We start from the raw sequence: 13,236 nt of genomic DNA, 5'->3' as shown, positions 1-13,236 counted from the left end.
ATATCTGTCACATATTATTTTGACACGCATTAATTATTTACTTTTCTGTTCTTTGCTCACTAGTCATTTTCCGGTGCCTTTTAGTAACTATTTCTGTAATACGGAAGCTGGTACAACACTGTGAAAACACACTGAACTGTGTGGCATCCGAGAAGGGTCAAGGTCTCACAGAAATAAAGCTGCAAAAACTCTCTGGGGAGCTTAAGTACAATAACAGCTTTTTAGTAATTTTTTAAACAGCCCAGCTAGGTTTTATTTCAACAAATTTCACACTGATTACTTTCCTACATTTGAATTGAATTAAACTGAGTTGTAAATATTTTATGAAAGTTCTGAGTAATACCTCTGTTCTTCAGAAGTTCTTCTGTTCTTATTAGTTTTGTTTAATATCAATATATAGATTTAATTCATTGTTCTACAAATCGTCATATATGCTTGTCATATTTATGTGACATTCACTTCACTGAGTAAAAGTAAAAGTTACCATTGTATTTCCATGGAAGATACAGTAAAGGCGCCAAATTATTACTGGCAACATGACAATTACTACTTTTGCCCCTCTCGACCCATATTGTCTCTCTCTTTCCTTTATAAACTGAGCTGAAGATATTCACAGGAAATGTGAATATCTTCACCAAAAGTGAATGTCAGAATTGTTCTTTTAAAGTTACATATTCAGTTGATTGATTTGAAACAATTGGATAGGAGATGCACAGGAGAAATGTCAGATTACTGTACACAATAATTTGTCAAAAGTATAAATAAAAAAGTATCTTGCAGTGGCCGTATCAGTCCAACAGCTCAACAACATTTCCTGAGAGGTCACTTCCTCACACTAACACCTTGAGAATGTTAAACCCCCCACTCTCCACCCCCAAAAATTAAAAAGTGAACGCAGTTTCCTGTTTGATCAGTGTTAGACAGGGGTATTTCCAGAGACTAGAATTCCACTGTTTATATTTGCTGATATCACAAGTGGATCCGGGAAGGGAAGTCCTGAACCATAGCCGAACTCCAATATAAAGGCAGCAGCACAGTGATTCCCAGACTAGAATTTCAAATCAGAACCTTCATATTAATAAAGACCTACAGAGACGACTGTCAACAGGACCATTTCTGTACATTGCTGACAATGGTAAGTAAAGCATTTAAAATATTAATTTCTATAATTTTAGTATCAATAAATATTATGTTCATCCAATTGATACAGTTCTTTAATTTTGCAGGGCGTTTGCGACCATGTACCTTTGCAATTTTTTGCCTTTCTTGTTGTTATTTCTTCAGGTAAGAAAGTAAACTATTCTAGTGTATAAACTCTACTGAGTAAATATAATCTGTAAACAGTTCATTCAAAGTTGCAATGGTTTAATTCTGCAGCACTAAACATATGGAGAGGCACTGAAGGCTGGTCATACCATTACTCCAACTCCAAAATGAACTGGGTACATGCCAGACAATGGTGCAGGCAGCAGTACACTGACATGGTGGCTATCCAGAACAAAGAGGAGATTTCTCATCTCAACAACATCCTTCCAAAAGTCAGTGGATATTACTGGATTGGCATTCGTAAAATTGAGGGCAGGTGGACCTGGGTGGGAACTAACAAGACACTTACCAAGGAAGCTGAGAACTGGGCAGATAAGGAACCCAATAACGGAGGAAATAATGAAGACTGTGTGGAAATATATATTAAAAGAGAGAAAGATGAAGGCAAATGGAATGATGAATCCTGCTCAAAGGAGAAGACTGCACTGTGCTACACGGGTAGGTAGACTTAAAGCATTTATAAAGTGTTGTAAGATCTTCTAACCAATGCATTTTCAATTGAAATGAAAAAAAAGAGTCATTCTGCTGTATTCGTTGTATAATTGCAACCATCAATGAATAGTTGTGCACTTTTTCACCCTCAGCGTCCTGCAAGGATGACTCTTGTGTTAGTGGTCATGGAGAGTGTGTAGAAACCATAAACAACCATACATGCTCATGCTTTAAAGGTTTCTATGGAGAACGATGCGAACATGGTGGGTAGTAATTCTCCAGATACTGCTGACTTTATCTGTGTTGACATTGAAAAGTGAAATGTAAGTATGTTAAATTTTTTTTGCTTTTCAGTTGTAAAATGCAAACCAAATGAAGCCACACCAACAGATCATGCTCGTGTCCAGTGCTCTCATCTCAATGGAAATTTCTCATATGGCTCTCAGTGTGAATACTCCTGTGAGGAAGGTTATGAACTAAAGGGCTCCAGTACAACAAGATGCACTTCTACAACGGAGTGGTCAAGCAAACCACCAACCTGTGAACGTGAGTTGAATTTACACTTGGGAACATTTACATATTCTGTTCAAAACTGCTAAAATTAATTTTCTTTGAAATGTCTGTGAATCTTTTTGCAGTTGTTCAATGTCCAGAGCTGAACAAACCACAGGATGGTGTAATGCGGTGTAATCATCCGATGGGCCGATTCAGCTACAGATCCACTTGTGAGTTTGAATGTGAAAAAGGATACATGCTGCGAGACTCCAGCTCCTCTACACTGTTCTGTGGAGCAGCAGGACACTGGAATGATTCACAACCCACTTGTGAAAGTAAGAAGGGTCATGTTTTTACATACTGTAATGTTTAGTTGCACGTCAGCTCTTAGTTCTTTAAAACTAGACACATGAGTTTAATCATGGTCCTGTTTTTTGTTTTTCAGTTGTAAAATGCAAACCGGAGGACGTCACCCCACCAGATCATGCTAGCGTCCAGTGCTCTGATCCTACTGATTTCTCATATGGCTCTCAGTGTGAATACTCCTGTGAGGAGGGTTATGAACTAAAGGGCTCCAGTACAACAAGATGCACTTCTACAACGGAGTGGTCAAGCGAACCACCAACTTGTGAACGTGAGTTGAATTTATACTTGGGAACATTTAAAGATGCTGTTCAAAACTACTAAAATTAATTTTCTTTGAAATGTCTGTGAATATTTTCACAGTTGTTCAGTGTCCAGAGCTGATCAAACCACAGGATGGTGTAATGCGGTGTAATCATCCGATAGGCCAATTCAGCTACGGATCCACCTGTGAGTTTGAATGTGAAAAAGGATACAAGCTGCGAGACTCCAGCTCCTCTACACTGTTCTGCGGAGCAGCAGGACACTGGAATGATTCACAGCCCACTTGTGAAAGTAAGAAGGGTCATGTTTTTACATACTGTAATGTTTTGTTGCACGTCAGCTCTTAGTTCTTTAAAACTAGGCACATGAGTTTATTCATGGTCCTGTTTTCTGTTTTTCAGTTTTAAAATGCAAACCGGAGGACGTCACCCAACCAGATCATGCTAGTGTCCAGTGCTCTGATCCTACTGATTTCTCATATGGCTCTCAGTGTGAATACTCCTGTGAGGAGGGTTATGAACTAAAGGGCTCCAGTACAACAAGATGCACTTCTACAACGGAGTGGTCAAGCAAACCACCAACTTGTGAACGTGAGTAAATTTTACATTATGAAATGAAAATGACACATTGGATCAGGCACTTTTCCAAACACTTTGACATCTTTTTGCAGTTGTTCAATGTCCAGAGCTGAACAAACCACAGGATGGTGTAATGCGGTGTAATCATCCGACAGGCCAATTCAGCTACAGATCCACCTGTGAGTTTGAATGTGAAAAAGGATACAAGCTGCGAGACTCCAGCTCCTCTACACTGTTCTGTGGAGCAGCAGGACACTGGAATGATTCACAGCCCACTTGTGAAAGTAAGAAGGGTCATATTTTTAAATACTGTAAAGTTTAGTTGCAGGTCAGCTCTTAGTTAGTTGAAACTAGGCACACAGGTTTAATTATTGTCCTGTTTTTTGTTTTTCAGTTGTAAAATGCAAACCGGAGGACGTCACCTCACCAGATCATGCTAGCGTCCAGTGCTCTGATCCTACTGATTTCTCATATGGCTCTCAGTGTGAATACTCCTGTGAGGAGGGTTATGAACTAAAGGGCTCCAGTACAATAAGATGCACTTCTACAACGGAGTGGTCAAGCGAACCACCAACTTGTGAACGTGAGTTGAATTTACACTTGGGAACATTTAAAGATGCTGTTCAAAGCTGCTTAAAAATTAATTTTCTTTGAAATGTCTGTGAATATTTTCACAGTTGTTCAATGTCCAGAGCTGAACAAACCACAGGAAGGTGAAATGTGGTGTAATCATCCAATGGGCCAATTCAGCTACGGATCCACCTGTGAGTTTGAATGTGAAAAAGGATACAAGCTGCGAGACTCCAGCTCCTCTACACTGTTCTGTGGAGCAGCAGGACACTGGAATGATTCACAGCCCACTTGTGAAAGTAAGAAGGGTCATGTTTTTACATAATGTTTAGTTGCAGGTCGGCTCTTAGTTCTTTGAAAACTAGGCACATGAGTTTATTCATGGTCCTGTTTTCTGTTTTTCAGTTTTAAAATGCAAACCGGAGGACGTCACCCAACCAGATCATGCTAGTGTCCAGTGCTCTGATCGTACTGATTTCTCATATGGCTCTCAGTGTGAATACTCCTGTGAGGAGGGTTATGAACTAAAGGGCTCCAGTACAATAAGATGCACTTCTACAACGGAGTGGTCAAGCAAACCACCAACCTGTGAACGTGAGTTAAATTTACACTTGGGAACATTTAAAGATGCTGTTCAAAGCTGCTTAAAAATTAATTTTCTTTGAAATGTCTGTGAATATTTTCACAGTTGTTCAATGTCCAGAGCTGAACAAACCACAGGAAGGTGAAATGTGGTGTAATCATCCAATGGGCCAATTCAGCTACGGATCCACCTGTGAGTTTGAATGTGAAAAAGGATACAAGCTGCGAGACTCCAGCTCCTCTACACTGTTCTGTGGAGCAGCAGGACACTGGAATGATTCACAGCCCACTTGTGAAAGTAAGAAGGGTCATGTTTTTACATAATGTTTAGTTGCACATCAGCTCTTAGTTCTTTGAAACTAGGCACATAAGTTTAATCATGGTCCTGTTTTCTGTTTTTCAGTTTTAAAATGCAAACCAGAGGACGTCACCCCACCAGATCATGCTAGCGTCCAGTGCTCTGATCCTACTGATTTCTCATATGGCTCTCAGTGTGAATACTCCTGTGAGGAGGGTTATGAACTAAAGGGCTCCAGTACAACAAGATGCACTTCTACAACGGAGTGGTCAAGCAAGCCACCAACCTGTGAATGTGAGTAAAATTTACATTATGAAATGAAAATGACACATTGGATCAGGCATTTTTTAAAACACTTTGACATCTTTTTGCAGTTGTTCAATGTCCAGAGCTGAACAAACCACAGGATGGTGAAATGTGGTGTAATCATCCGATAGGCCGATTCAGCTACAGATCCACCTGTGAGTTTGAATGTGAAGAAGGATACAAGCTGCGAGACTCCAGCTCCTCTACACTGTTCTGTGAGGCAGCGGGACACTGGAATAATTCACAACCCACTTGTGAAAGTAAGAAGGGTCATGTTTTTACATACTGTAACGTGTAGTTGCATGTCAGCTCTTAGTTAGTTGAAACTAGGCACACAAGTTTAATTATTGTCCTGTTTTCTGTTTTTCAGTTGTAAAATGCAAACCGGAGGACGTCAGCCATCCAGAACATGCTAGTGTCCAGTGCTCTGATCCTACTGATTTCTCATATGGCTCTCAGTGTGAATACTCCTGTGAGGAGGGTTATGAACTAAAGGGCTCCAGTACAACAAGATGCACTTCTACAACGGAGTGGTCAAGCAAACCACCAACCTGTGAATGTGAGTAAAATTTACACTTGGGAACATTTAAAGATGCTGTTCAAAACTAAAAATTAATTTTCTTTGAAATGTCTGTGAATATTTTCACAGTTGTTCAATGTCCAGAGCTGAACAAACCACAGGATGGTGAAATGTGGTGTAATCATCCGATGGGCCAATTCAGCTATGGATCCACCTGTGAGTTTGAATGTGAAGAAGGATACAAGCTGCGAGACTCCAGCTCCTCTACACTGTTCTGTGGAGCAGCAGGACACTGGAATGATTCACAGCCCACTTGTGAAAGTAAGAAGGGTTAGGATCTGTTTTTTTTAGTATTCTTATAGCTTTTATTTATATATTTTTAGCTTGAATTTGTCCTTTTTGTTATGTCAACTTTTGTCATTTTTTTTTTAATATTACTGTTTAGTTTTAATTGAATTTTTCTATACAATTTTAATTTATTACATAATTTTTTTTTTCTTACTACTCAGTTCTTCACTGCCCGGCCCTTGACAGTCCTGTCAATGGAAAGCTGAAATGTACTTCAAGCTTTAGTTATGGGAGCAAATGCAGCTTCAGTTGTGAAGAAGGATTCCTTCTCCAGGGGGCTTCAGAGATCAGCTGTACAAAAACTGCAAAGTGGAGTCAGGAACCACCTCACTGTGAAGGTAATAAACAAACTCTTGTCTCTATTATGGATTTACAGGTTGATTTATCGTAAACTAGTCTTTAAGTCTAAGTGAATTTTATCATACAAAATACTTTGTCTTTTTCAACTCTGTAGCAGTGGTCTGCCCACAAATTTTTGAGCCAATCAACGGGCATATGAACTGCTCATCTGAAGAACACACCTTCGGCACCATCTGCACCTTCAGCTGTCTTGATGGCCACCAACTTATCAGTAATGAGGTGATGTGCAACCTCAATGGGAGCTGGTCAGGGGAAGTGGCAGTGTGTCAAGGTAAACAGCTAACATTGATCGTTGTGGAATGTGATTTCAGTGATGAAGTGAGAAAAACATTCTATAGCTTTCCTTTTATCTGTATTTTCAGCACTTCCTGATCCTTCTGCATCACTTATCAAAGCGACAGAAGTGACTCTTGGAGTTGCAGGTATTGTCAGCAGCTCCAGTCTGTTCTTAGTCTACTGGATACTGAAGAGACTAAGGAGTAAAGGTGAGTCATTTTTTTTTTTTTTTTTTAAATTGCTACACACGATCCAGTATTTCATATGTTGTTAACTAGAATTTGTTCTTCCATATAATTCTTTAGTAATATACTCAAAATGAACTAAAATGCTAATTTATATGTCTTTTTGTTTTCAGCTAACAAGTTTGAACTGAACAGGTGAGAAATGGCTTATTTAGCAATTATATCTTAAGTTCTTACATCATTACTGTTGTTATTTATCAATTTATTGCATTTGGTTTATCCATAAAGGACTATATCCTGTTTAACTCTTTTGTCTATTTTAATTTTTAGTACCTCAGATATTGAGGATCCACCTCAGGCTTATAAGAGTGTTGAGAGTCTCATATAGAGCAGAAGAGCATCAAACTACACATGGTGAGCATATTTACATATGGCTATTAATAGTGATGTAGTTTATTTCAGTGAACATTTAATTGAAAAACTAATTCAACCTTCCTTTTCACAGGAATTTATCGCTACTGCATCGCTGGACATAATAATGTCATTTCATTTCCAAATGATTTGACACTTAAATGTGATAAAATATTCTTCATTCTCAGTCTGATGGGCATTACCATTTTATCAGGCAACAGTCCTAACTAAATGTGACTTCTACTTCCCAATGGAAGCTTTTATTATTTACTTGACTGAACATATTGTTCTGTACGGTTTAAATATTCTCTTTTTATGTTATTAATATACACTATTTTTTGTACTATTTATTGTATTGTCTAATTAAATTTTTTGTAAATGTAAACCAATAAAGTTTGACTTTCATGATGTCATGACTTGGGTGTTTTAATGCCTATTCCTCTTTCAGGTGGGTGCCTTCAAAAAAGCATACATTTATAATTTTTCTACATCAAAGAATAAATAAACATTAAATGTGTTTGATCATTCCATTTAGAATAATTAGCAGTATATTTGAATCTTAATTGGATAGTTCACCCTAAACTGAAAATTAAATAATCATTTACTCACCCTGGTGTTGTTCTAATGCTGTATGCACTTCTTTCTTTTAAGCACCACAAAAGGAGATTTTTTTCAAAAATGTCCCACTCACAGCAGTCCATATAATGGCAGTGTAGTGACCAGCATCAAGTGTTTTTAAAAAGACATGATCCCATGCCTTATATTCCAAGTGTTCTGGGGGTATACAATGGGGTTTGGTGAAAAACAAATAGAAATTTAATGTATTATTTAAAAAAATTATTTTCAGCACAACTGCACTGGAGCAGACGTCACAGTTACATCACTTGCAGCTGCGCGCGCATCGTGGTGGCAGAAAATTAGTAAGTACAGGTCTCTGCAGGACATTAATATGGGAAGCCAAACACACCAAAAGTGGTACGAGGCAGCGGGGTGTTACAAAGCTCGCGCCGCGCTGACATGTTATCTGCGCGGATCAATGGACCGAGCCGCGCGACCGACTCGTCAGCGCAGCGCGGACGTGTTTTCTAGCGCCTCCCAATGGGCAGCGCGGCGCGAGCTAATCTCATCCAATAGTATCCAGCTGCAGACCCGCAGCACCACAGTTTCAGAACCGCAGTTTCATGATGTCTACAGTATTTAACAACAATACTTTTAAATAAAGTCATTTTTCTGTTCATATAGGCCTAACATGCATAAGATATCATGACGTACAAAGAGCAAAATTTTAAAACAGCCTATATGTTAATGTCAATGAATGGATACAAACACAGTCGTGTATGGCTACTGCGAGAATAGGCTACAACTACGCCGTTTTTATTTTTAAATTATTTTCTCCACGTTTTAAATAGGCTAATACAATGACAGAGTTTGAGAAGATTTATTTATTTATTTATTTTATTAATTCAAACATATATTAATACATGTGTAACATTTGACTGTATATTTGATCGTATTATTTCCTTCATGTTCAAATTGTTACACATAATACTTACATTATGTAACGTAGGCTATTTAATGTCAAATAAAAATAACCATTAAAAAAAAAAGCCTTGAACAAGTAAAACGTGTGCTGAAAACAAATAGGATATAAAACATTTCTAAAATAATAGGATTAAAACATATTTAAACTGCTCATAATAAAATAAAAACAAGCAAAAAACAAATAATCATCTTAAAACACTTAAAGATTATAAGCCCATATCATGGCATTTCTGCAGAAAACCCTGTCTTTTCATCCCTGAAAACAAAATGAATAAGTTTTATTAATATTTATTTAATATTAACACGATACATATCTTTGACAAATGCAAAAAAATCTTTAATGATAAAATGTAAATGATTCAGTAGCCTAGCAGACACTTAGTAATACAAATACTTAGTAATATAAATATATAAATATAAATTCGTTCACCACATCATGACAGAAATATCATACACTCACCATATACACCTTCTGATGTCTCATTGGCTTAAATGCATGTTTCACTTGTTCAAGGATTTGGAATGATTAAATACATGTAGGCTTATATTTTGACATTAAATGCCCTTAAATGCCTCTGTGTCTTTATACTATTTGTCAGACGTTCACAACATGAACATAAGGAAATAATATCACATACAGTCAAGGGAGACATTTTACTATATGGTTACACATTTATAAATATATTTTCAAAATTATATGGTTAAAAGTATTTGTTCACAGTTTATACAAATTAGTTCATGCCTTAACAACATAGTTTGCATTATCGATTAACTTGGTAATTAAAACTCCTCTTTGTACATCATGATATCTTATGCATATTAGGCCTATATGAACAGAAAAATGACTTTATTTAAAAGTATTGTTGTTAAATACTGTAGACATCATGAAACTGCGGTTCTGAAACTGTGGTGCTGCGGGTCTGCAGCTGGATACTATTGGATGAGATTAGCTCGCGCCGCGCTGCCCATTGGGTGGCGCTAGAAAACACGTCCGCGCTGCGCTGACGAGTCGGTCGCGCGGCTCGGTCCATTGATCCGCGCAGATGACATGTCAGCGCGGCGCGAGCTTTGTAACACCCCGCTGCCTCGTACCACTTTTGGTGTGTTTGGCTTCCCATACATTAATGATTGATGGGCGAGGCCATAAACAGAGGGGCGTTTTTGAGAGAGTTACCTGATTTGCCCACGTCAGAGTGTGGGTAGGGTTTAGGGGTGGGGTCGGGTGAAGGGGGTCATTTTCATTGCATGATATATAAACACCCACAAATACAGAAACGCCCACTTTTGTTCCACAGAGACCTCATATTCAAAAATAGCAAGGAAAATGTGCAAAATAAGAGAAATATGCAGAACAAGAGAAAAATGTTTTGTTGTGCCTTTGGATGTCAGAATCGGAATGTATGTCTTCATTTTTATAGAATACCATCGTTGAAGATGCCCTTTGAAACTAAACAGAGATGTTTATGTTGTAAGTCACAGACTAGACTGATGAAACCTGCAATGATTAGTCTACTATTAAAGCATGAATTTAATGTAAACAGTAAGTCTACATAATATTCACAAATGCAGTTTATAGGGGACAATTCTGGTTTTTTTCTTGCATTTGCATGATTATATCTCCCAGTTCGGACTTTATAACTCGCAATTGTGTTTATATCACAATTCTGAAGGGGAAAAAGTCAGAATTGCGGAAAATAAGCATGCAACTCTTAGGAAAAAATACAGAATAATGAATATAGCCCACAATTCTGGAGATATAACTCGGATTTGAGAGACAAAAAGTCAGAATTGTGATATAGGCCTATACTCGAAATAAGCTTTTTTTATTCTTTTATTCCATGGCTTCCATAGACTGCTACTGCAGAACTGTAATTATTCTGCCACCAGGTAGGCTCCGCCCACAAAAAAAACGTAATCTCTGTTCGCAAACATAAAATAAGTCTAGCACCGCAGAAAAAGAAGTAGTGAGAAATCAAGATCAACAAAAAGCATGAAATACAACCCATGTACCTCCTTTTCTGAGGTGAATATACAACCCAGTCTCACACAAGAACTTCACATCTGTCAAATGATACCAGATGAGGAATAAGGGTCTTATCTAGCGAAACGATCGGTCGTTTTCTTAAAAAAAATACTAATGTATATGCTTTATAAACACAAATGATCGCCTTGCACATGCTTCCGCTGTCTGTATTCTTCAAAAAGCTTACACTGTATGTCCTACCCTTCCCTATTCTACTTACAGGATTACTAAAGCTATAGGCAGCTGAAGGTTTTTTTTCAGGGTTGGAGCTAAACTCTGCAGGACAGTGGCTCTCTAGGACCGAACTTGCCTACCCCTGATTTATACCAACGTTTTTATGTTGACAGATATTTTTCCTCAATGCCCATAAACAGAGTGAATGTTACCAGCTGGTTTATAAATATTACAGAGCTGAAGGATAAAGTCAACTCGCTGGCTTGCAGACAGACATTCAGGCTATTGCACTTGATAGTGTGCACACTTAAGCCCTGTCCAAATACCCACACTTGCGGTCTTGGCCACTTGAGAGCACGTGCACGCGACAGGAAGTAAGTGCGCAAGACTGTCCCATATCTTAAAATGCCCAAGTGCAGTGCCGTTAATGCACACTAAGGCCCTGTCCCAAATGGCGCACTTCATGTGGACTTTCGGTCTCGTGGACTTAAATTGCGCGTGCTCGCCGAGTCTACGAGTCCGTAGGCCGTCCCATTCAGCATTTTAACGCTCTGAAGTGTGCTCAGCAGCGCCCCCTTTGTACCCTTGAAGCAGTCTTCCGCGAAGCCCGCATAGATGCAGGCTCCGCACACTTTAACTACCCAGGAATCCTTGCGAAATGCCAATCAGACAACGGATGGGAGGAGATTTCGCTCAAGAGCAATTGATGACATGGCTGAGAAGAAAATATTGAAGTGTAGGTATCATTATGGTTTTTATGACCTAGGTGTACATTTTACCAGTTGTTACCTACAGTTTATACAAACATTATGGTCATCGACCAGTGGTTGATATCTCAAACATAGGCTAATAATAGCGCTTTGAATAATACGATCGCATTATGATTCATTATTAAATAAACAGAACCGAATGTCAGGGCTTTACTGAGTCATATGTAAACCTAGTATTTATATTTAAACCTGTAAATTCATCTGAAACTCATGCACATGTTTATTATGTGTTAATAGGGCTGCACGATTTGGGGAAAATGTCATATTGCGATTATTGAGGTCAATATTGCGATTGCGATATGCGATAGCGATATAATAAACAAATAGTATCATGAGTCATCTTGCTTGGTTCTCTATGAAAATGCACACACAGATTACTGATAATGCTGAAATGTGTATTTCTTAACTCAAACTAGCAACAACAACAAATAAATGCACAGTGTTTTCAAATTAAAATATTTTTACAAAATTAAATAATAACACCTTTGCATTACTGCAAACTTGTTATAATCCCATTTAAGATGTTTGTTTCTTTACTAATCTGTGGTTCAACGGATCACAAAACTCACGGTTCGGATCACATCACGGTTATGATGTCACGGATCGGATAATTTTTCGGATCAGCACAAAAAAAAAAATTGGGGGATGGGGGTAACTTAACTTTGCATGTATTACTTAGCCCACTTAAACTACTCTGATACCACAGCATAAACTACTAGCCTAAGTAATACATTATTAAAGGCAAGTGAACAGACTGTAAAAAGAACAAATACTGTACACCAGTTACAACAAGCATAGATAAATACTACATAAAGTTACAAATAAAGTATAAGGTCTAACTGTAGTATTAATTTTCATGCACAGAAATGTAATAATTAAATGTAAAATGACACTGGTCACTGTATAAATTTAACCCTCTACAGCACAGCGTTGCCCTCAGGCAATGGAAAGTTTTCTTAAGCCCTATGTTTAGTAAATATTTCTTTAAATGATATCAACCAATTAGAAAGGTCGAGAAAGTACCAAGTAACAGTTCAGTAAGGTGTTGGAGTCAATATCAAGCACCATTTAAAGGTGGGACGTCCTGTTCTGACACATGGTCACAGGAGCACATGGTGTGAGAAGAAGGCAATATTATTTGCTTTAGTAATCTTATTTAAAATGACATGAACTGTACATAAAAAATATGTGTGTGTGTTTGAAGGTGTAGAGAAGCCTTTTGTCAGGTTTTATGAAGTTTTTTTTATTTTGCATGTTCAGAAATTCAGTTTTTCTTTTCGTTGTGCGATAAGGGGTACTTTTTGAGGAGGTTTTAGACAGTACCTCTCATTGGCAACAATGTATGATAAGAAGGGAAGATGCAAGATTCCTGGGTGTGCAGGAACACCCAAAGTGATGTGCAAAAATTGTAAC

At 37.9% G+C, this 13,236-nt stretch overlaps 1 protein-coding gene across 13 annotated transcripts in view; it reads left to right on the top strand.

Annotated features, from left to right (window-relative positions):
- Positions 1-908: 908 nt before the first annotated feature.
- LOC125278184 (P-selectin-like) overlaps positions 909-13,236 on the top strand; it is a 24,305-nt gene continuing 11,977 nt past the window's right edge. For 2 of the 13 annotated variants that reach the window (XM_048207051.1, XM_048207052.1), the window contains exons 1-18: positions 911-1,135; positions 1,227-1,284; positions 1,378-1,764; positions 1,911-2,021; positions 2,113-2,304; positions 2,397-2,588; positions 2,699-2,887; positions 2,980-3,171; positions 3,282-3,470; positions 3,551-3,742; positions 3,853-4,041; positions 4,136-4,327; positions 4,434-4,622; positions 4,717-4,908; positions 5,014-5,202; positions 5,283-5,474; positions 5,585-5,773; positions 5,864-6,055. In XM_048207051.1, the coding sequence (XP_048063008.1) occupies positions 1,133-1,135; positions 1,227-1,284; positions 1,378-1,764; positions 1,911-2,021; positions 2,113-2,304; positions 2,397-2,588; positions 2,699-2,887; positions 2,980-3,171; positions 3,282-3,470; positions 3,551-3,742; positions 3,853-4,041; positions 4,136-4,327; positions 4,434-4,622; positions 4,717-4,908; positions 5,014-5,202; positions 5,283-5,474; positions 5,585-5,773; positions 5,864-6,055 (3,229 nt within the window). In that variant the 5' untranslated portion in view covers positions 911-1,132. Of the gene's footprint in view, positions 1,136-1,226; positions 1,285-1,377; positions 1,765-1,910; positions 2,022-2,112; positions 2,305-2,396; positions 2,589-2,698; positions 2,888-2,979; positions 3,172-3,281; positions 3,471-3,550; positions 3,743-3,852; positions 4,042-4,135; positions 4,328-4,433; positions 4,623-4,716; positions 4,909-5,013; positions 5,203-5,282; positions 5,475-5,584; positions 5,774-5,863; positions 6,065-6,243; positions 6,421-6,536; positions 6,714-6,804; positions 6,928-7,076; positions 7,099-7,233; positions 7,318-7,408; positions 7,723-13,236 lie in introns of those variants that run through there. The other 11 variants (XM_048207060.1, XM_048207061.1, XM_048207059.1 and 8 more) reach the window with 11 other exon arrangements.

Source organism: Megalobrama amblycephala, linkage group LG11 (assembly GCF_018812025.1).
Source record: "Megalobrama amblycephala isolate DHTTF-2021 linkage group LG11, ASM1881202v1, whole genome shotgun sequence".
Lineage (NCBI taxonomy): Eukaryota > Metazoa > Chordata > Actinopteri > Cypriniformes > Xenocyprididae > Megalobrama > Megalobrama amblycephala.
The sequence above is the reverse complement of the archived record's forward strand: the minus strand, read 5'-3'. Positions and strand labels throughout refer to the sequence as shown.